Below are 22329 nucleotides of genomic sequence, written 5' to 3' on the forward strand. Positions count from 1 at the left end.
AGCAGCAGCAGCAGCAGCAGCAGCAAGGGTGTGTTGATATTTGTGTCTTGCGGTGTCATTTTGTATTTAATGTAGATTTATATGAATCACCTGCATAGAAGAGCGAGAACCTGCTGCTGCTGCTTGTTGTTGTCGCTTGCTGCTGCTGCTGCTGCTGGCGCAGCAGCAGCAGCAGCAGCAGCAGCAGCCGCAGCACCCGTTGCTGCTGCTGCTGTCATCCCCTCTCCTCATTTATCTCTTCTTTTATACCCCTTGATACAATGAGGGCAAAAAGCGAACGTGTCTACAAGCCAGGAGCTAAAGAGGTAAACATAAAGTTTGCTGCTGCAGCTGCTGCTGCAGGTGCAGCAGCAGCAGCAGCAGCAGCACAACAGCCCAGCAGCAGCAGCTACAGCAGCAACACTTCCCTGACCCTTTTTACCGTTTTATTCGCATTCTTTTCTTCTCTCCTTCCTCTTATTGACATTTATTGACTCTTTTCTTCCTTATACAGCAGCAAACACCAACACAGCAGGAGCTGCCTATACACCCCAATTATATCCATGGGCCGCCCCCGTGCTGCTGCAGCAGCATCAGCAGCAGCAGTTGGGGTGTACATTCATCTCTTTTTATTCCTTTCTTTATTATTTACTCCTGTTGTTCTTTTCTATTTAACACAGAAATGACTTAAACAATCACAGAACAATGCAGCAGCAGCAGCAGCAGCAGCAGCAGCAGCAGCAGCTACCTGCCTATACAGTGGGGGGCTCATATGTGGGGTTTACGTGGTGCTCTAATCATTGCAACAGCAGCAGCACACTATCTCTTGTTGCTGCTAACCTTTTATTGTACCCTTTTCCTCATTCCTTATTATGGGGGCCCCTCATAGGGCCCCTCATAGAGCCCCTCATAGGTTGCTGCTTCTGCTGCTGCAGTGGTCAGCTGCTGCTGCTGCTTGTCAAGTAGCAGTAGCTGCTGCTGCTGTATAGGAATAATATGTGTCTGTGGTAACATGTTGCATGCATGCATGTCTTATGATGTTTATTTATGTATCTCTTCTTCTTCTTCTTCTTCTTCTTCTTCTGCTGCTGCTGCTGCTTCTTATATTTATGTATATATATGTATATACACAGCTAGCTAGCTAGCTAGCTAGCTAGTTAGTTAATTAATTAATTAGTTAGTTAGTTGCTTTCCTTACTGCATACATTACATATATTAATGTTGCTGTTGCTGCTGTTGCTGCTGTTGCTGCTGTTGTTGCTGCTGTTCAGGAATGGCGCGTTGTATACTGGATATACCCGCAGGAGCGCGTCAAGAATAACAGGAAGCAAGTCTCCTTCTCAAGTTTGGTAAGTTATAACTAGTAGTTGCTGCTGTTTATTCTGTTGCTGCTGTTGCTTCTGTTGCTGCTGCTGCTGCTGTTGTTGTTGCACCCATCCTTCCTTATATCCCTGCCTCTCCCTCTCTTAAATAAATAAACCCAACCAACATCTCCCTTCCTTCCCTCCCTCTACCACAAATAAATATAAATAAATAAATAAAATAAATAAATAAATATATAAATATATATATATGTATATATGTATATATGTATACAGAAATATGGTGATAGTACAGCCCAATTAAAGGCCTGGGCAGTAGTACGTTTTATAAATCATTTTGGTATAGTACCTGAAGATATTAAGAATCCACCTCTTCAACTTCCACCTTGTTGTTCAAATTGTTATCCACATTGTCTTAAAGAACATGTTATATATTGTAATAATTGTATTGATCCACCTAATGATAGACATCTTATTGCTGCTGCTGCTGCTGCTGCTGCTGCTGCTGCTGCTAATAATAATAATAATAATCATTGTAATACAGCAGCAGGGACAAATAATATACAACAACAACAACAACAAGGTAACAACAATACTGTATTAGGTACTGGAAATTGTACCAATAACGACAGCTGTAATAATAATACATTACTTGCTGCTGCTGCTGCTGCTGCTGCTGCTGCTGCTGCGGCTTCTTCGGGAAATAATAATCATAATAATAATAGCAACAGTAGTAATAATAATACTATGGTTCCTAATTCAGCAGTGGGACTTGTTGTTGATGGCAACAACACCAACAACAGCATCAACAGCAACAACAGCAGCAACGACAACAGCAACAACAACAACAACAGCAGCAGCAACAACAGTATTAGTAATACTAATACAAACAGTTGCAGCAGCAGTAATAGTTGCAGCAGCAACTGCAGCAACAATAACTGCAGTGGAAGACAACGTGTAGCAGCAGCAGGAACAGCAACAGCAACAGCAACAGCAACAACAACAGCAGCAGCAGCAGCGTCTCCTGTAGATACACCTACAGATACGCTGCTGCAACATACATACATTAGGCCTTGTCCTTCTCCTGCTGCTGCCTCTTGGCTAAGGGAACCTTGTTCTGCTGCTGCTGCTGCTGCAGGCAGATTGTCCCAGCAGCAGCAACCAAGACCCTCACCAGGAGACACACCTCTCCTATCCGAAGCATCACCAGATGTTGGTCTTCTTACTGTTGGCAGCAGCAGTAGCAGCAACAGCAGCAGCAGCAGATTCGATCCTGTACTAGCAGCAGATGCAGATGGTGTACAGTCCTCTGTTAATAACTGCATGCAGGCATTAAAGTTTCAGCCTCTTCCTCCTGCTGCTGTTGCTGCCTCTCCTCTACCATCGGAGAGTTTGTTTGCTGCTGCTGCAGCTGCTGCTGCAGCAGAAGGCAAAGCTGCAGCAGCAGCTGCGGCTGCGGCTGCATACGGAGGAGTTCTAGCGGGAGTGGGGTCAGCTCATCCACACGGCGCAGCACCAACTACAGCAGCAGCTACGGCAGCAGCTGCTGCAGCAGCAGCACCGGCAACAGGAACTACAGAGGGAAGAGCGGGGCCACCTGTTAAGAGACACAGAGGAGAGGAAAGCTTGCTTCATGCAGAGCTGCAGCTGCAGCAGCAGCTGGCATTAGCAAGGAAGAGGCAGCAGCAGGAAGCAATGGGGGAAACAGCTATGAATGGTACAAATGAATGGGTTGCTGCCAGCAACGGCAGCAACAACAGTAGCAGCAACAACAGTAGCAGCAACAGCAGTAGCAGCAACAGTAGTAGCAGCAGCAGCAGCAACATCCCAGGGCTTCTTGTTGGTGGTACTCTGCTGCCGCAGCAAGCAGCAAGAGGCAGCAGCGGGGTGCAGCAGCCCCCGCTGCACCTACCATCCTTCCCTAATGAATTGAAGGTGGGGGTGCTGCAGCACAGCAGGCTGTCTCTTGAGCAGCAGCAGCTGCTGCTGCAACAACAGCAGCAGCAATGGGGATATCAGGCCGCGCATGCACGACAGCAGCAAAGTCTGCTGCATGGCGTGCGTCTTTCTAGGCAGCAACTACTGGCAGAAGGAGGGTGTGCAGGTGACCCTCATCATCAGCAGCAGCAGCAACAGCAGCAGCAGCAGCAGCTATCTTGTGAGGAGGAGAGCGAAGGGGCACTACCTCATGTTTATACTGCCTATGCAGAGCAGCTGCTGCATGAGATCTTATCTGAATCCCCGGATGCCTCCAGTGCTGCCAACTCACCGCCGCAGCAGCAGCAGCAGCAACAGCAGCAGCAACAACAACAACAACAGCAGCAACAGCAACAACAACAGACTGTTAAGGGGGAGGCAGAACAACAGACACAGGCAACTGCTAGCGAGAACGGGGGAAACTCATCAACAGCAACATCTCCTCAAGTTGCAGCAACAGCAGCAGCAGCAGCAGGAGCAAACAGCGACGCCGAAACGGAAGGCAAGAGCAGCAGCAGCAGCAGCAGCAGCAGCAGCAGCAGCAGCAAACGTCGTGGTGGTGTGCATACACGTGCATTAACTCGTGCATTAACAAGTTCTCCTGTGGAGGGTTGTATGTCTGGAGGTGAAGGCAGCAGCAACAGCAGCAGCAGCAGCAACAGCAGCAACAGCAGCAGCCAGTTGCTGCAGCAGCAACTCCTACGATGGAGCCTAGCAGCAACAGCAGCAGGGGGAGCAGAAGCACTATGGTGCTGCTCTAATAGAGATCCCTTCCAGCTGCGGCAGGGGACAGCCTATGGGGGTACAAGAGATGCAGCAGCAGCAGCAAAGAGGCGTAATATGCTTACTAGACAGATGCGTCGTCTTACATCTGCAGCAGCAGCAGCAACAGGACCCGCGGATACTCTTGTGTCACTAGGGCGGACTTCAGCTACATCCACAGCTGCAGCAGCAAGTGCTGCAGCAGCAGCAGCAGCTCGAGGTGAACGTGATGCGTATATGCACACACATGGAGGAAGCAGCAGTTGCAGCAACAGCAGCTGCAGCAACAGCTGCAGCGGCAGCAGCGGCGGTGCTGCTCTTATTGGAGCTCGCTCCTTAGGCCGCAACAGGAAGCCGCCTGCTCGGCTGCTGTGGCTAGCTAAGAAGCAGCGGTGGAGACAGCTAAGAGAAGCAGCAGCAAGAGTGCGTCTTGCTGCAGCAGACTTTGCTGCTGCTGCTCCTTTTGGTGTTGACTCCGCCTCTCAGGCAGCAGCAGCAACAGCTGCTGCTGCTGCTGCTGCTGAGGGATGCTGCAGCGCAACTGCACCAGGTGCATGCGGAGGCATCATGTCTATAGGCAGCAATGACCTCGAGGCAGAAGCAGCAGCATACAGCAGCGACGACTGCAGCAACTGGATAAGCTGGACAAGGCACAGACACCGCAGCTCAGCAGCAGCAAAGGCAGCTGCAGCAGCAGCAGCTGCTGCTGCTGCTGCAGCTGCAGCTGCTCCTCTTGGAGGAGGTGCTGCTCTTGAGGCACTGCACCTGCAATTGCAACAGCAACATCGGCAGCAACATCAACACCGCGCGCAGCTGTTGCAGCAGCAGCACCAAAAGCTCCTGCTGCAACAACAGCAGCAGCAACAGCAACAGCAACAACAACGTGCACCGGCGCCAGGAGGTGCAGCGGATGCCCCGGCACCCTGTCCTGCTGCTGCTGCTGCAGTAGCAGCAACAGCGAAAGGCTGTGCAGTAGCCGACGCTCCACCGACTCCAGCAGCAACAACCCCACCGCCAGCTGCTGCTGCTGCTGCTGCAGCAACAGCAGCAACAACGCCTGCAGCAGCAGCACTAGCAACATTGCCACCACATCATGATGCACAGAGATTGAGGAGGCAGCTGCAGCATCTGCAACAAAAGGAGCTGCAGCGCTTCTTGGCTTTGTCGCAGCAGCAGCCCCTGCAGAAGCAGCAACAACTTGCGGCAGCAGCTGTTGCTGCTGCTGCTGCCTCAGCTGCGGCGGCGACTCCTGGTGCTACTGCACCACAACAGCAGCAACCACAGCAGCAGCCAGCAGCTACGGCTGCTGCTGCTGCTGCTGCTGCTGCTGCTTGGCCGCATGCAAATGCATTAAAACCCCCTCAGGGCAGCTACCCGTCAGGGTTTCTGCTGCAGCAGCTGCTGCAGTTCGAGTCGCAGCAGCGGCGGCAGCAGGAAGCAGGAGATAGCAGCGCTGGTTTACCCGCACAGCAGCAGCAGCAACAACAGCAGCAACAGCTGCTGCAACGACACAGGCAGCAGTTGTTGCAGCAAAAGCTGCTTCTGCAGCAAGCCAGCTGCAGCCCGCAGCAGCTCCTCATGCTGTCAGGCCGCGCCCATTTGTTTGCGCAGGTGAAGGCAGCAGTTAATGCAGCAGCAGCAAAGGCTGCTGCGGCGTCTCTGCAGCAGAGTCAGCAGCAGCAACAACAGCACAGCTTCCTGCAGCAGCATCTTCAAGGAATCCAGGGTCGTCTGCAGCAAACGGCCATAGCTGCTGCTCTGCAGTCTGCAGCAACGAGAGCAGCAACAGGTGCTGCTGCAACGCAGCAACCAGCAGCAGATCATCCGCAGGAAGAAGTGGAGGAAGGTGCAGCAACTGCAACAGCAGAGACCTCTGCATTTGCAGCAAACGAGGCGCATGCAGAAGACCGCATGCATGAACAGCGAGAGTCGCAGCAGCAGCAGCAGCAGCAGCCACAGCAGCAGCAGCAGGAGTCTGGTATTGTATTGCCGATAACCGTGAAGCCACCAGCAGCGGAAGGTTGGGCTGAGCAAAGTATAAGGACTCCTGCGGCAGCAGCAGCCGCTGCTGCAGCAGCTGCTGCTGCTGCAGCTGCTGCTGCTGGCATGAAGCAAGCAGAAGAGGGAGATGCAGCAGCACAGGGTGAGCAGCGCCGCTGCATATCAACAGCAACAACTTCTAGTGCAGCAGATAATACAGAAGAAGGCAGAGGCAGCGATCTGCTGCTGCTGCGGCAGCAACCAGAGCATCTGCTGCTGAATAAACCCTCTTCTAGTGAACAAGAGATGCAGGAGAAACAGTTGCATGCGCAAGAGGAGCAAGAGCAGCAGCAGCAGCAGCACGAACCGCAGCTGCAGCAGGAAGAACCCCAGCTGCAGCAGCATGAACCACAACTGCAGCAGCACGAACCCCAACTGCAGCAGCAGCACGAACCCCAGCAACAGCTGCACGAACAGCAGCAGCTGCTGCTCGAACAGCAGCAGCAGGCCCCACAGGGGCAGCAGGAGGAACCCCAACAGGAGGGACCCCCAACGCAGCAGCAGGGAGAACCCCAACTGCAGCAGGAAGACCAGCAGCAGGAGGAGGAGGAGCAGCAGCAGGAACCGCAACGTGAGGAACAGCAGCAGCAGGGACAGCAGGAGGAGGGACAGCAGCAGGAGGAACAGCAACAGCAGGATCAGCAGCATCAGGGACAACCGCAAGAGGGACAACAGGAACAGCAGCAGCAAGAACAGCAACAGCAGCAGCAACAGCAGGAGCAGCAGCAGCAGGGTGTGCTGCCAGGTGCTGCAGCAATAGCAAACAGTTGTTATAACGGCTGCACTTTATCTGGCCTTGTTAAGGGAGGAACATCTGATGATTTGCTGCTGCGGTCTGCTGCTGCTCTTGGTGCACCACCAGAGGGATATTGCTGCAGAGGAGAGCAGCAGATGCCGCATGCAGCAACCTCAGCTTGATTGAGGGTGCCGCAGCAGCAGCAGCAGCAGCAGCTGTTTTTGTTGCTGCTGCTGCGCAGCAGCACTGCAGCAGGAGTTGTCAATAGCAGCGAAACATGCTGCTTGTGCTGCTGCTGCTGCATTTTGGCAGCATTGCGGCGCTTGGAGGGATCGGATGTAGCAGCACCGCACAACAGCAGCAGCAGCAGCATAATCAGCTGCTGCTGCTGCTGCTGCTGCTGCTGTTGTTACTTGTCAACAGCAGCTTGCATGACGCGATTATGCATGCATGTGTGGGTCTTTAGGGCATTGTAAAGAAGGAACAGCAGCAGCAGCAGCAGCAGAAGGATATTCTTGGGTATGGAGCAGCAAAGGACTGCCCCTGTGCCCCGCAGGCAGCACATGCGCCTGCTGCTGTGGTACCGTTGCAACAAAGCCTGCTGCTGCTGCAGCTGCTGCTGCTGCTATTATTATTAATGGTGCAGCAGCGCGGCAGCAGCAAAGCCCGCTGCAGCAAATTGCATTTTTTAGGCAAAGTGGTATTTGTATTTATGTGCATGCAGGAGGGAAAGAGGAGGAAAATGCATGTATATTCTTATCCGTTTATATTATATATTATTATATTATTACATATAATAGTATATAATATATATAATTATAATATATATATATATATATTATACAGCATAAATATATTATTTATTATATATATATTATAATGTTTATATTATGTCTGTACAGCATATGAAGAAAAACATCCCCGGTAGCCGTCGGATGCGTGTACACCGCAGCATATCCGCATGGCAGCATTTGGGGCTGTTATTGCATGCATGCATGTATGTATGTACACATGCATGTATGCATGCATGCACAGGGATGCCTGTGTGTGGAAGCACACGGCATATATGCATGTATGCGTGCACGCGCATGCTCGCATGCGTGGGGCTGTTTGTACGTGTTTGCATGCATGCAACATGCATGCATGCATGTGTGCATGCATGCATTCATGCATGCATGCATTTGATTTTTGTCAGTTTATAATTTCAAGGGCTGTGCCATTTATGATTATACATCGGAGGGGAGAGCAAAGCGTCCTTAGGCCTCGTCCCTCCTCTTGGCTGCTTGCTGTTTGCTGCTGCTGTTCCTTGCATGCAGGGTTTATACTTTGTCTATATATATATTATATGCAAAGGGCGCTTTCTTTAGGCTGCCCTTTGCTGCACAGCAGCAGCTGCCGTGAGGTTTGCATGTGTAGGGGGGAGATGTTTTTAAGGTGCAATATATTCATGAATTTTAATGAGGTGTATTGACAGCTCATATGCATATATATAAACATAACATATACAGCAAAACCTTTATTATATTATTCTTCTTCCCTTCATCAGAGGAACAAACTTTATTGCTGCTGCTGCTGTAGTTAACTGTTCTTGTTGCCTGTTCCATCGTACAGTAGCTAGGAGCAAGGAATAGTCTTCTTTTTCTGTTTTGTTCATCCTTAGTTAAGATGGAACAACATATATAGTTTATTTCTCTCGTTTCTTCTTAGGTGTACAGACAGCGAGCAGTTCCTCTCTATATACTAGGTAGTTACTGTTGAGGAGGCAGAGTTGATGCTCCTCCTTGAGTTGTTGTCATATCCTCTACTAGACGAGGTTTCGAGTAGATAAAGGGAACTTTCTTCTTCTTAAGAATGTTTTTTCCTTACTTGTTACGTTGTTACGGTTAAGGATTAAGACCACCTGGGTTAAGACCGTCTCTTCTACCCCTTCTTTTATGCATTTTTCTTCAATTCATTACAGGTGTGGGTTGAGGGTTTAGAGCCTTTAACTCTGAATTGGCAGCAGTACACTTAGTTCAACTAGGAGTTGGGTGTAGACCTGATTCCTTACTATTTGAAGTTTTAGGGTTTAGGCCCTAAACCCTGAGCAGACCGGTACACCCCGGTCACCTAACCGGTGGACCACCATATGGACCTACAGGCTGCGTAAAGGGTAGAACTGAATCATAAGCGTGAACTCAGCCGGCAACTTTACTGAGCGTCACAGTTGTTTCTTGATGAATGCACAACCTTCTTTTTCAAGTTCTTCTTTTTTTCAACTTCAACCGTTACAAAGCTGTTCATTAACAAGGCTAAGAAGACAACAACTGTGCACTGTGCCGTTTGAGTGCAGCCGACTTGTCCTCTCGTCTACTTCATTATTCTAGTTGAATCTGTGTTGTCTGGATGCAATGAAATGATACTCATCCGCTCACGGAATAGGCCATGGAGTATTAGAAATTGTTAGGGATGGGAGCGGGGAGTCCTCCTCATCACACCCCTAGGGGGTTTATGGCGTCAGATGGAGCTGTCTCTAGAAGAGCTATTAATGTTATTATTTTTTTCACTAGTATGTGGGATAATTGAACGACAGGGAAGACCTGTTGTTGCTCGCCTTCTGCTGCTCGGGAGCTAGCAGCGAGATCATTCTTGGCTAACTCTCGCGTGTGGGCGCTCTCTGAATTGGGGTTTTCTGCGAAATTACTTAAGATTCGCTTAAATTTACTTTTGTCCCAGTAAGGTTTCAATGAAAGTTTTTTAGGAAGGGAATCAGTAGGTGTGAGCACTCCCCCCGTTGTGCCTGTAGCAGGGGTGAGACGGGAGTATAGTTCAGAGAATATTGCGCCTCAAATATGTTTTGCTACGGTGTAGTAACTTTGTTATTTGTGCCATTAATTTGAATTTGCGATTTATCACCATACTGAAAAAGCGACGGTGCAGGAGAGTTGAACCGATTTAGCTTGGCTGGAACTACGTTACAGTTACGAGCAGCCGACGCGGCTGTGTGCAGTGCATCGCTAGTGTTGCCTGAAAAGTGTGTTTAAGCCGTCTCACCAAGAGCATATATGTGTCAATTTTATAACTAAGGGATATTTAAATGCTAACAGTTTAAACTTTGGCGTTTTGTTGAAGAAAGAGTCCATCAGAAAGTGCTCTCACCCACACCGCCTTACAAGTGACCCTCTCCCTACTTACGCAACTCTTCAAAATGGATTCTTCTCTTTCTCTCCCTTCTTCCCATTCTGAAGATCAAATGACAAACTATGTTCACGCAGGCGTTTCCCCAGATCCGCTCACAGGGGCCATTTCCAAGCCAATATACCAATCTACAACCTATGTGCAAGAGAGCGTTGAGCAGTACCTGCAAAAGGGATATTCCTACTCTCGACAGGGAAACCCGACAGTTCGAGCCCTCGAACAGAGAATGAAAACTGTTGAAAGAGGGGCGGATGCCGCTTGTTTCAGCTCCGGCATGGCTGCCACTATAACGGTAAGCAGTTTGCTTGTGCACTTGCTGGCCCTTTCTACCACATGCCGAAGAAGGGAACTGTAATTCTTCCGACTTTTACAGGATACAAAACACATCCATATATCAAACCATCTCCGTGCCGAAGACTGGCAGCGCTGAACAAGGACATGATGTGCATGCTCCTCTTGAATATGATGAATACTCTTCTACTCTTTAACACTGTATCCGATTAGTAGAGGCCGTTCATAAAATTCCATCGCTACAACCAATCACAATGTTGGCCCCTGTGTGCTATTGCTGTTTCAGGTGCTAACGGCGTACCTCAGTGCAGGCGACCACTGCATAATGCCTATTTGTTTGTACGGTGGCACTTTCCGAGCTGCAAATGAATACGTAAGCCGGTTTGGGGTGGAATTCGACTTTGTTGATTTCAGAGACCCAAGCCAAGTGGAGAAGGCATTTAAAGACAACACGAAGATGGTCCTTGCCGAGACTCCTGCTAACCCCACACTGCACCTGACGGACTTGGAAGCGATTGACATGATAATCGCTAAGAAGGAACTTGAGCGGCTCAGAAACAAACAGAAGACTGAAAACGCTACACCGTCAACAGATGCTGCTCCTGTTTCGGATGATGAACTGCTCAAGACCATTTCGGGGGGAAACAGAGAAAAAGAACGATCGATTTTGTTTGTCGTAGACTCAACTTTCGCCACCCCTCATGTGTTGCATCCTTTTGAATACGGAGCAGACATTATTTTGCACTCCACCACCAAGTACTTCGATGGGCACAACATCACAACTGGAGGCGCTGCTATCAGTCGCTTTCTCAAGTACCATGACAAAATCGCCTACACAAGGAACATCTGCGGCAGCATCATGGACCCACAAACTGCTTTCTACACATTGAACTCCAGTATGACGCTTCCTCTACGTGTACAACGACAAAGCGACACTGCCAAAATAATTGCCCAGTTTCTTGAAAAACATCCAAAAGTTGAGCGCGTACTCTACCCAGGTCTTGACAGCCATCCTCAGAGGGAGCTTGCAAAGAAATATCACCGAAATGATGTCAACGGTGCAGTAGTTGGCTTTGACGTCAAGGGAGGCATCGAAGCCGGTGAGCAATATGCGCTATGGTTTTCTCCATTATACAGATGTGTGTGCAACATATACATTCAGTACAAGTTTTGTGGTGGCGTAAGCATTGGACGTGTAGAAACTTCGACAGCTCCTAGGCAGGCTACGAAGGCAGGCCATTGCATCGGTAATTTTTGTTTATGTACGTTCTATTTTTATCTTGGTGGGACACAGCGGAGAACCCAGACTAAGCAGCAAAGTAGTCTAGTTTGGGCGAAGTTGTTCTGAAGGGGAATTCACAGACATGTGTTTCTGTGTGCCTTCTGTTGTGATGCATGCTCAACAGGCAAGAGACTGATGAACACCATTGGCAAGCCATTTTCTCTCTGCGAGAATCTAGGGTCGGCGCAGTCGCTTATCACGTGCCCCGCTGTCTTTACTCATGCCCAGCTCACAGAGAAGCAGCGTCTGGCCATTGGCGTCACGGACGGTTATATTCGTCTTTCTGTTGGCCTTGAGAGCCCTCAGGACCTTCTTGAGGCCCTTGACAAAGCTCTGACGGACCTGTTGTAGGGGCGCTACCAATGATTCAGTCCGGAACAGAAAGCCTCTGTTCTGGATTGGCGCCAGCCGTTTTTCTTGGCTCCTGGCGATTGTGTTACTTTTATTCGGCAGAAGCCCGTACTTACAGCTTTTTAGAATAATCACCTAACTGTGTCATAAAATCCGTCTTCTCATAGCTGATACAGAATTGCTGCTCCCGTCCCCAAGTAGCAAGCTTGCACACACAAAACCGACCAGCGAGGTGTTTTTAGCTCCGAAGGACCTTGTCTGCTACAGGTTCATAGGACCTTGTCTGCTACAAGTTAATTTCAATGGGCTTGCAGACGGAAGGAAGGCAGCAAACAGCTCATGGCCCTGACAACCAACACAATCTGGGTCTTGCAGGCAGCCTCCATAGTTTCGCAAGCTCTGGGCTAGCGGGCGTTGCTGTTTATATTGTATGTACATATTTATATTGTACAAACACGTATAGCTGCAGAGATACACATATGTACTTATTTAAAGGCCCCCCACAACCCATTGCTGTTGTCGCTCTTGAATAATTTCATGTGGAGCGCTCTGCCAACGTCTCTGGCTCTAACGCTGTACTCCATCTGGGGCGCTCACTACCGCTGTAGCTTGTCTGGAGCACTCACACTCATAGGACTTCAATTGCATTTCTACTGGATCACAGGAGGGTAACTAATACCCCGTTCCGTCGTCTGGTCGAAAGAGCATGGGGGAACACGGGCCGAAAACGGCATAATATACCGCACTGCACCATCTTAAGGGGCCATTGACCTTTCCCACCACACAAACCACACGACAGTTTCTCACGCAGCTTTAATGGAGAGCCTCGGCTTTTCTGCTTTTCACAGGGTCTTCTCGTGGCGGTGATGAAAAGAGCAACTGTCATTTGTAGGAACGCGGTGACGCTGAAGTAGAGCCTTAGGTGAACTGTCGCCGGAATACTTCGGAATAAGGGAAGTGAAAAAAGAACAGGAACACTGTGGGAGCTTTTCTAACATTTCGGTAGGAGAAACAGCCTCGTGTATGTTACCCCACGGGCACGAGAAGGCTCAGCGATGCGGGCGCGTCTTGCAACACTGTAGGTTGCCCTTTCGCAATCCTTTTTCTCCCGATATGCAACAAGCTTATTTCAAACTTCCACTTTACAACTGTTTTCTTCTTCCTTTCTGTTGGAGAGTTCCGTTTGCTTGCAGGACAAGACTGAGCACCTCGCCACCGCCGCTGCTGGGTCACTTGTGGGGCAGGCAGGCAAAGGGAGAATGCAATTTTACGTGACCTTCCGTGATATATACCTCAGAATTACTATTTTACATTACAAACAATGTTTTGGATTGTACGGAAACCTCCATGCAAAGCCGTACGACTGTGTTGTTAAGCCAGGGCCCCGTGCCCAGCGATCGGCGGCGTGCAATCTGGACGCACCCAGGGAATGCGGGGCTGTTGTTTGTACTTTATCAAGATGGCTTACTGGAGAAAACAGAAGCCTGAGGGGAAGGCAACTGCTGCCTGGCGTTTCACGGGGTCTTCTGTTCCACATGGCTTGCAGCTTGTTTGCAGTCGAGCTGAGGTGTGGACGGGCAAGAGGGAGGAAGCCGTCTTTTGTGGCAAAGGGCTTGAAATACGATTGCGGCGATAGGGCACACAGTTTCAGGCGGTTGGATACACTTTCGCTTTCATGGTTCAACCCCAGAAAACTGTACCTCTGTGGCTACTGGCCCACTTAGCTGTGACTGAAGGCCTGCGCAGCGCGCATTCTCACTGAAGTTCTGCCGCAGCCTTCTCGACCTGCACACTCCAACATATGGAATCGGTGAAATAGCTTCCTTAGGTCGGGCCTGCAACTCCAACCTTCCCAGGAGGATGCATCTGCCTCTTTTCTATATCTGAGCCCTCGCCGCCTTTTTGACTGTTCTCAAAACTGAAATCCAAACATATAAGCACTTACTGAGGTGGATAAACGCGTCTCGCCCCAGTTAGTGTATGAGCCAGCTAAACACACTTTTTGCCCGAAAACGCGAACGGGAGAATTCCAGTGTTTAATATTCGAACTCGATGCTTTGTGTATGTCGCGCCCATAGAAAGTGAAGGCATTAGTTTAGGGAGTTTCTCAGCCTTGGCTGCCACTTACGCTGCATTCTATAGGCTTTTATTCTTGCCTTGCGGCGACACATGGGGATTCAAGGCTGTGTAACCCATCACAGAAGCATTCCCTCTAGTGCCAACTAGCTAGCTTATGGGAGTCGTACATCATGGCGGTCGCGCCTCATACTGAAAAGATATCTCTAGCGGAGGCGAAGGACCAGCGGAAGCAAGCTGAACTTGATGCGCAGCTTCTGGCAAATCGCATTGCACTCCTTCGGGTATCGTCACGCCAGAGCAAGTGCAGATTTGCACCTTAGCCACAAGAGAGCACTGTACTACAAGCGACAGTCATTCTGTGAACTCGCAAAATGGTGGAGACCTGTCGCCGCCTGTACATGTAGTTCTGCGTGACATTCCATCTACAGCCTCCCGACGCATAATTTACATTTTCCGCATTGGAACAGTGTATCTGGCCACGTCTTTTCTTCCTCAGCAAGAAGATGCAAAGGCCAGGAAGAAGGTTGAGCAGCTAATGCAAAAGACCCGAACGCTCGACGCGATTCGTGAGCGAGAGCGAAAACGGCAGGAGTTCAGGCTGCAAGTATGTATTTGTTCACCAGTGCCGTGTGCCCTGCGGCATCTCTGTTGCCCTCAACAGCGATAATGCCCCTGAGCTGTTCTGCCTGCGTCCGTTCCGCATATTTCGGCTCTTTTCTCGTCAGCAACAAGCCGAACGAGAGCGGCAGGTTTTGGAAATCCAACAAGCGAATGCGGCACAACGGGAACGTGACAAGAGGGCTAGAGACGAAGCTAGGAGACGGCAAACAGAAGCCAAGAGGTACGCATGAAGGCAAGTTCCAGAGATGCTGTGCAAGGTACCAGCTTGTGCACCACCAGAATTGCAAGTCCCATCGGGCTGGATATGCCGTTGCCTGACCAGGTGATGTGCAGTTGTGTGAGCTGAGCTACCAGCTGCTCCTGATGAATTTGCATACAATGGAGTGCATGCATAATCCAGCACAGATGTACGGCTGTTGGATGCCATGCTGTACACCATAGAGAATCATTCATGCTGCGGGCAGGAGAGACGTGCTGCGAGCGAAACAAGAACATGCTCTGGCTGCCGAGCAGAGACGCCATTATGATGAGGAACAACAAGAATATAACATTCAGCGTTCGCAGCAAGTCCGCAGAGAACAACAGCAATCGCGTGAGAGGAGACGGCTTGAACAGGTGCAGTCAAACACAACGGCTCCTTTCCCTTTCCAAGACTGGCAACAAGAACGTGCCTCTTTGCCACAGAGGGTAGAAGTGTTAGCGCTCTCACCAGCTCAGCAAAGGCTTTTCGAACCCCACCTGCTGATACCACTGATTGTTCGACTTCAGCAACGTCGCCTTGAGGAAACCCACTCCAATTACGATGCAAGAGTGGCAGAGGAAGAAAGGAAGGTGAAGTCTCAGTATGCCCTGACGTGCTCTTATATAACGTTTAAACGGGAGCTGGTCCGCTAGTTGCACGTCTTTTCAATTCAACATCTTGAGGTCCCATGGAATGGTGGTCTCGCAGTTTGCTTTGTGTGAAAATTGCAGAGGGAAGCGTTTGCGGCGAAGGTAGCTGAGCTTGAGCGTGAAGAAAGGGAACTGATCAACCGGCTCCAGCAAACACACGTAGGCTGACGGAATTTGAATGCAGTTCTAGTGGTAAAATGCACTCGATGAGATACATTGTCCATCTGAGTAGTAATGGCACACCGAGTAGAACCTAAGCAGACGCCAAAAGGGATCATGCTGGCCGTGGTTCTCTACAATCATTGCAATGAGTTGCTGTGAGGCGGGATGCAATTTCTGTTTAGGCACAGCAACAAAGTGTGTGCCAGGAATTAGATGCCGCCCTTAGCGCCACTCCGCGGGCCAATTCCACCCGTGATAAGGTTTGTCCGAGATGAAACAATAACACACCAGCAACAAGTGCCCAAGGCTGCACAGGTGGCAGAGCTCTACCTAGATCCACGAGCATGCCACCAAAGACAGGTGCCAAGGGCTAAGTACCGGAATGGCCGCTTGCTCACACGTCATGCACGTAACACACGGGTAGTGATTTCCTTGTAACAGAAGTCCCAGAGGTGTAAACAACACCAACGTTGCGCGAAGCCTGTTTGGTGCAGTGGGGTAACAGCTTTGGCTCGGAGGGCCCTCAGCGACGAAGTCCGCCGTCCGCCTCGAAGCGGTCTCAAGCAAAGATTATGAGGGAACTGGGGTCCAGTGGCATTAAAGGATATGGATCGAGAATTGGCGAAGAGCTGGCAGAGCAGCAATGACACCCAGTCAACTATTGCGATATACCCCCGTAAACGAACAGAGTGCCCGTTCCTAAATTGCGGTCATAAAGCGTTCCTACGGCAACATATCGCCATACCATAAGTGGAGGCTGTCGAGACAGCCGAGAAGCGAATTGGTCCATCTAATTGTTCTGCCGCGTGTCTGGTGCTTGTGTTAGTGTCGCGATTCTACTTTTATGGGTGCGTACCGTCAGTGGCTTTGAGCTCTCAAAGGCTACCTGCACTGCAGTGTCGTGGGATGGGTGCAACCCATTGTCCGGGACGCAGCAATGTGCAAACCCTATCGCAGAGAACTTTTCATCGCATGCAAGTGACCTTTCAGGGTGGCAAACACCTGCGTTGAGAGCTTTAAGTTCACTGCACAATGGTGAAGGTTTCCAACCTGCATAAAACTAACTAGGGCCACCCAATGGCTGAGCAGTAACCCGCTGCATACTGCAGCAAAAAACCGGAAGCGGCAACGCGAGCTCCGTTTAACGCTGATGCCTCCCAGCGCAATTATCGGAAAACGACAGGGGCGGTGATGACGTTTCAGAAACGTCATGCGAGACTATATATCGGCCGAGCCCTCTCTGCAGTTGCCTTTTTGTGACTGGCATGGCGTGAGTATCCTCATCTAAACGAACAGTGCCTATGCACAGGCTGCCCCTACTTAAGCTCTTTGGCAAATTCATCTAGGGTTAAACATCGAATGCCTCGAGACTTAAGGTAATCCATAGTTTCCTGTTCTCTGTCTCGGAGAATGGCAGCAGTCAAGTCCGTCAGAACAACCACGTCAGCAAACCCCGCTGCACGCAACCCAATAGCGCTTTCCGCAACACAAAAGTCCAAACAAAACCCACAGACGGCGACGGTGTCCACTCCTGCTGACCGTAGCAGCTGTACTAACCCCGTCGGCATGTTGGGGGTTCCGCAAGCAGAGAAACATTCAGTCTGCAGCACATTCGCAAATAGATATGACGGATACGTACAAAATACTCATCCAGTACTACTAAGCGTCAATTCGTGGGTCAACAGAAGACAAGATGCATTTCGCCAGTACACGCTTCCATCTTGGCAATTAGCCCCATGTGCTAAGAATCGAGGAAATACCCACAAAATACTTCAGTTGTGCAAAAGCACTGGCCGCGGATTCTTACAGAAGACCACTTACAAGGGAGTTGTCGCCCTTAAATACCGCAAAGTCCCCCAGCTGCACCTTTATCACCCGATGTAGCTTCGAACCCGGCGTGTTTTGCACACAATGCGGAGGCCACAGACGAACAACTGAAGGCGTACCACCTTCTGGATGCGGCGAAGGAGGGACTACAACTGTCCAGTCTTTGTCTTCACCCAAAGAGTTCCGGGCTTCTTCTACAGCTGCCCTGGCCGCCTGCTGCGTGTCAGCGGAAAGGCTGACGTCTCCACAGACACAGATATCATGCACACATTTTGCCGAGTGGGAAGCCAAAAATGAAACGTGGTCAGGCGGGTGCCAGTCGAGCGAGAAGACTACCATGTCGCACCAGCTCTCTGAGTCGCATTTTTCCTCGCCTTCCTCTCTGGCATCAGAGGGAGATGAAATACTCCGTATCAACTCATCGCTTGTGATCTCTTTACAGCAGCTGATATTCTTTGCACCTACAGAGTCCCATGCTCCCGCGTTGGGGTCACTTGATGCCTGAAGTGGTCGAAGGCTGCGCCGCTTCAAACGATTGAGCGCTTCCCCGATCCTCTGCACAACAGGCACGCCGCCTGGGGCTGGCAACGCACCTTCACAAAAATCATGTTGGGCATCTGTCACCAACAGACAACAACGGCCCCTGGCAGCAGTTGCATCCGGGAAGCCGTTCATAATCGTGCTGCGCGTGATGTCCATAAACGAAATACAAAATTCAGGTGGATATAGGGCGAGGGAGGAGACTCGGCCCACAATTACAGCCGTTATCCCTTCGAGTCGTTAAGCTCGGAGCATACGAATCCAGCATGAACATTAGTTCTGAAGTGGGTGTTGCGATTGAGGATGGGAGGCATATGGGAAGCTGACTAAAAGAAGATTCTATTGTCCGTCGCAGGATGGAAGCACATTTTGAAGAAGGAACGACGCGTCAATCTACAGACACTCAGTCAAGGAATTCGCAAAAGTAAGCCCGCATGCACTACGCCGTACTGCGCATGCGTCGGCCCACGCAGGAGCGGCGTTTCAAGCAAGAATCAACTGCCGTTCCTTCAGGGGCCCAAACTAGAAAATACTCCAATTAATGAGGCCATCTTGTAGAAATGTAAAAAGTTTTATTCGGGAAAGGTAGAAGTCATCCAGATAGTTAGAAGTTAGAAGTGTACTTTCGCAACACTCTCTTCACAGCCTTCGTCAGCCGTAATTGTAGTGCACATGCACTACAACGTGGCTCTGATGTGACCTCTAGTAGCTTATTGATTGTAAAGAGAATAAATATTAAATAATTTTAGGATTAGGACAGTAATAACTAGGAAAAGGAATTAATACTGCTAAGTGTTCTAAGAGTTGGGTAACGTAGACAGTCATAGTTTAGTAGCGTTTACCCGGGCAGTAACCCATATCAGCGGTATAGCGCACTGCTTAGTCAGTACTTGGGCACCAGATAGGACTTTTAGAGGTCTAAGTGGAAGGGGAATAGTATTATTATTTTATGGAAGAATTGTGCCCGTGAATAGGACATATAGGTGGATTGCAAGTTGTAGGTCATTTACCTGACCGTGTCGTCGTTGTTATCTCCCCGCCATCCTATAGGTCGGGCACTGATCCCCAGTGAAGACCGGGGTCAGCTCCGAAACCAGACTTCTATTATTCTGGGAACTTCCCTTGCTCATAGTAGAGACTCGAACAGGTTTTGGAATTCTAATTATTGACTTGGGGAATTTAGGTAGTTAGAGGGTGTAGATGGGAAGCAAGGCGCTATGAGACGATTAGTAGGCACAGCTTAGGACGGATCCGCACTACATTTGGGGGCTGTTCCGGGAAATGAACCCGGAACCTATCTCGCTGCGCACTGCAGTAATCCTTCACGACTTGATCCAGCCCCAACGCAAGACCCTGTCGGAGTTGGCTCTGCTCACAAGGCGCCGCCAGTAATATACAGAGCAAAAGCTGTTTCAAGGAATTATTCCCCACTCCTTAATTTTGCGTTTTTGTTGAACCCCACGGCTTGTGAAGTGACTGGCACTAGCGCCTTCCCCACGTGCACCAAACCGCTCCCTCATACGGCAATCGAGACTATTCGAGGTTTGCAAGATTCAGTCGCGAGCTATAATAGATTCAAAATGCTTAAGTTCCAGCAAATCAACTGACCTGCCTTTGCGCACTGGTTCTGAAGGGGAAGCGGTGCTTTGGGCAGCCCAAGTCACCCGAAGGGCCAATTTGGTATGGTTAGTGTAGCTGGTGTTGTCAGAGGTCTATTCATGTAGTTGGGGATATTGGGGTCGAATTGATTGTATAGCATTTACCTAGTCAGGATCACCTACATCAGTGATCGCGGAGGCCTCCCCCAGTGGCGGGCCCTGCCAGCTCTTGTCAGCGTGCGCGGAAGTCGCGATACAGCCAGCATAGCAGCTGAGCGGGCACTAGCAAATTCCACCGATTGACAGCGTTGAATAGGTGTATTGAAGAGGAAAAACCATCATCATCAACTATGGTTGCGGACGGCCTTCAATGAGGATCTTTTCTCTTTTCAACACTGCTCCCCTAAAAATTCATTTTAGCAGGATAGGAGTGGATGTTTTACGTGGCTTCACAGTTGCCCTGACCGGAGGCAATCCTGGTAGGAACAATGCAAAGATCACTATTTCCGCAAGGTTGTGGGAGACCTCTAAATAGAGAGGGGCTGCACTGTGCAGATTCCTACCTACCTCAACTAATCCCGAGTACTGGAAAATGTGTAGTGTGGCAAAGCGCCAACGGCTGCATCGACATGCGTACAAGTAGCAACAATATTAACCAGACTGCATGCACACAACCAAAGCACGGTGTTCTGTTGCGGTGCCGATACAAAGTATCTACAACTGGTTGTGTCTATCTAAGACTATTCAATGCTGGATACCTCTAGGAATTCTACTAACATACTCGGGGCTACCCGGGTGTCTCAATACACCAGGGCTGGCGTGGTTGTCCTGCAAAAACATTGGACAGCGCTTTAAGCTTGCCCAACAGTCAGGTAGCAAAGAGGAATGTCAAGCGCTTATAGCTTGGACAACTGTCTACACCTGAATGGTGGCCACTGTCTGGACTTTTGGTAGCCGATGGGTTAAATGCTTCTTTGAACAGGCGCACCAACTACCTTCTAGAGCGTTACCCATAGCTAGCCCTAGCTAACTCCGCGCTACGGCCTTCGCGCAGTGCTTTAAACCTGAATCATTGCAGTTTTGACACTTCACCCTCAAACAGGCGGTGGCTTCACCTCTGCAGTACGGCACGTACTCACTGGAAAAATTTCCCCAAATGGAAGGAAAACGAATAGCTTCTAAGGAGAGGCATTTCTGTGGGAGGAGGCGTATGCCTTCACAACTACACGGAATGCATGCGTGTTGCTTCACCTGCTAATGAATACCGGTCGAAGCTGCGTCGTTGCAGCAGTACAAGGACCTCAGTTTGTTTCTGGCTATTTCTAGTTACTTCTGTAGGGGACAGGAATGACCGCTGTTTGCCGTCTGGCCGTACTTCGCCGCATTGTAATATCACATAAGGATAACGTACTAACTAAATAATAGTGGCAGCTCCTGCACGCATATAGCCAACACGTGACGGGCTCCCAATATACACGAGCCCTTGAGGATCCGCCTAATCTATCTACTCAAAGGATCAAGAGCACTCCCGCACTGCCAATGGAATGTGATAGCCGCCACATCTTCCCGTTAATTCGACGACGCACCGCCTAACCCAACCAAAGGTGTAGGGAAATCAAATTAGCATCCAACTTCATTCAAAAGGGATGGAACATTCACTTCACTAAAGAAATGGAACATTCACTTCACTACTCACTGCACTGCCCCTATCACGCAAGACTCAGCAAGCATGGATTAGAACGCTGGTGGGTGCTTGTCCAACAAGCGCCAGCTGAGGTGTTTTTCAGTACTCTAGTCTTTTCCCGTACTCTGTCCTACCAACGTAGCTCAACAGTAATTGTTGCGCTGGGTTCAGTGGATCCTTCACTGGGAACGTACTGCCTGTATCATAGATCAATGATCCACCACTGCGAGCGTGATTCTTCACGTACTCTATCCACTGCACTCATGTGGCACCAAGTGAAAAGAACGCTTCGCGTGTGATCAGGAATCTGACGTTGGTATTCTTTGTAGCTCAATTCTTCTGCAAGAACTCTGTTGCATCGGGTCTGCATACGAGCTGCAAACTCGTATACAGATCCTTCGAATTGGTACTTAAGGCAAACCCATAAATGTTTGTGCATCTATCTGCGTCTTTCCCTTTACGAACGGATTTCTTGGAGATGGGACGCACCAACTTTACAGTCGAAGTAACCAGCATTCTGAAGCAAAAGTGCGCAACCCACAGTACGGTCAAGTTCACCGCTTAAAGAACATGAAAACTGCTGTATTAAAAGTTGCTGGATTTCGCTTTGATTTTGCGTTGTACAGCGCAGCTCCCATAGGCGCCGACAACTCTTCCATTCAAAGAAGTCTCAAGGGCGCGCATTTTGGTTAATGTGGTTCGAGGAGCGGGACACTGCTGATGAAGAAGAACGCACGCACTTGATCAAGACCCACCTTTTCCATGTTTGTCATTAGAACTTGGGTACGCCTCTTCCTGAAATTTTTGGTGCTAGGAGCTCGTCTTCCTGTTGCTATGCACAGCAACGACTCTCCAAATGGTAGCAATGGCCGTGCCCGCGGCATCTAGGGCAACTACCACTATACTCACTCTCTACGGCGGCATATACTTAACGTGCGTACTCTACTCCTCTCTGTAGCCGACCCTTAGGCGAGATCAAAGCGCTATATATATAATATATATATATATAT

The 22329-nt window shown here is 49.7% G+C and overlaps 4 protein-coding genes across 4 annotated transcripts; 3 read left to right on the forward strand and 1 right to left on the reverse strand.

Moving 5' to 3' along the window:
• Positions 1 to 2048: 2048 nt before the first annotated feature.
• Positions 2049 to 6998, forward strand: EMWEY_00026350 (hypothetical protein, conserved; the record flags this gene model as incomplete). Its single annotated transcript, XM_013478086.1, has 1 exon — positions 2049 to 6998. One exon carries the CDS (start codon positions 2049 to 2051, stop codon positions 6996 to 6998), a length of 4950 nt encoding a protein of 1649 aa, XP_013333540.1.
• Positions 6999 to 10003: 3005 nt separating this feature from the next.
• Positions 10004 to 11917, forward strand: EMWEY_00026360 (cystathionine beta-lyase, putative; the record flags this gene model as incomplete). Its single annotated transcript, XM_013478087.1, has 3 exons — positions 10004 to 10285; positions 10571 to 11384; positions 11691 to 11917. 3 exons carry the CDS (start codon positions 10004 to 10006, stop codon positions 11915 to 11917), a joined length of 1323 nt encoding a protein of 440 aa, XP_013333541.1.
• Positions 11918 to 14166: 2249 nt separating this feature from the next.
• Positions 14167 to 16317, forward strand: EMWEY_00026370 (hypothetical protein, conserved; the record flags this gene model as incomplete). Its single annotated transcript, XM_013478088.1, has 6 exons — positions 14167 to 14277; positions 14620 to 14837; positions 15082 to 15502; positions 15590 to 15667; positions 15853 to 15930; positions 16165 to 16317. The coding sequence occupies 6 exons, from the start codon at positions 14167 to 14169 to the stop codon at positions 16315 to 16317; spliced, it is 1059 nt and encodes a 352-aa protein (XP_013333542.1).
• Positions 16318 to 16986: 669 nt separating this feature from the next.
• On the reverse strand, positions 16987 to 18172 carry EMWEY_00026380 (pyrazinamidase/nicotinamidase, putative; the record flags this gene model as incomplete). The annotated part of the gene is made up of 2 exons (XM_013478089.1): positions 16987 to 17271; positions 17492 to 18172. The coding sequence occupies 2 exons, from the start codon at positions 18170 to 18172 to the stop codon at positions 16987 to 16989; spliced, it is 966 nt and encodes a 321-aa protein (XP_013333543.1).
• Between the last annotated feature and the right edge of the window lie 4157 nt (positions 18173 to 22329).

Source organism: Eimeria maxima, genomic scaffold (genome assembly GCF_000499605.1).
Source record: "Eimeria maxima Weybridge genomic scaffold, Emw_scaff285, whole genome shotgun sequence".
Lineage (NCBI taxonomy): Eukaryota > Apicomplexa > Conoidasida > Eucoccidiorida > Eimeriidae > Eimeria > Eimeria maxima.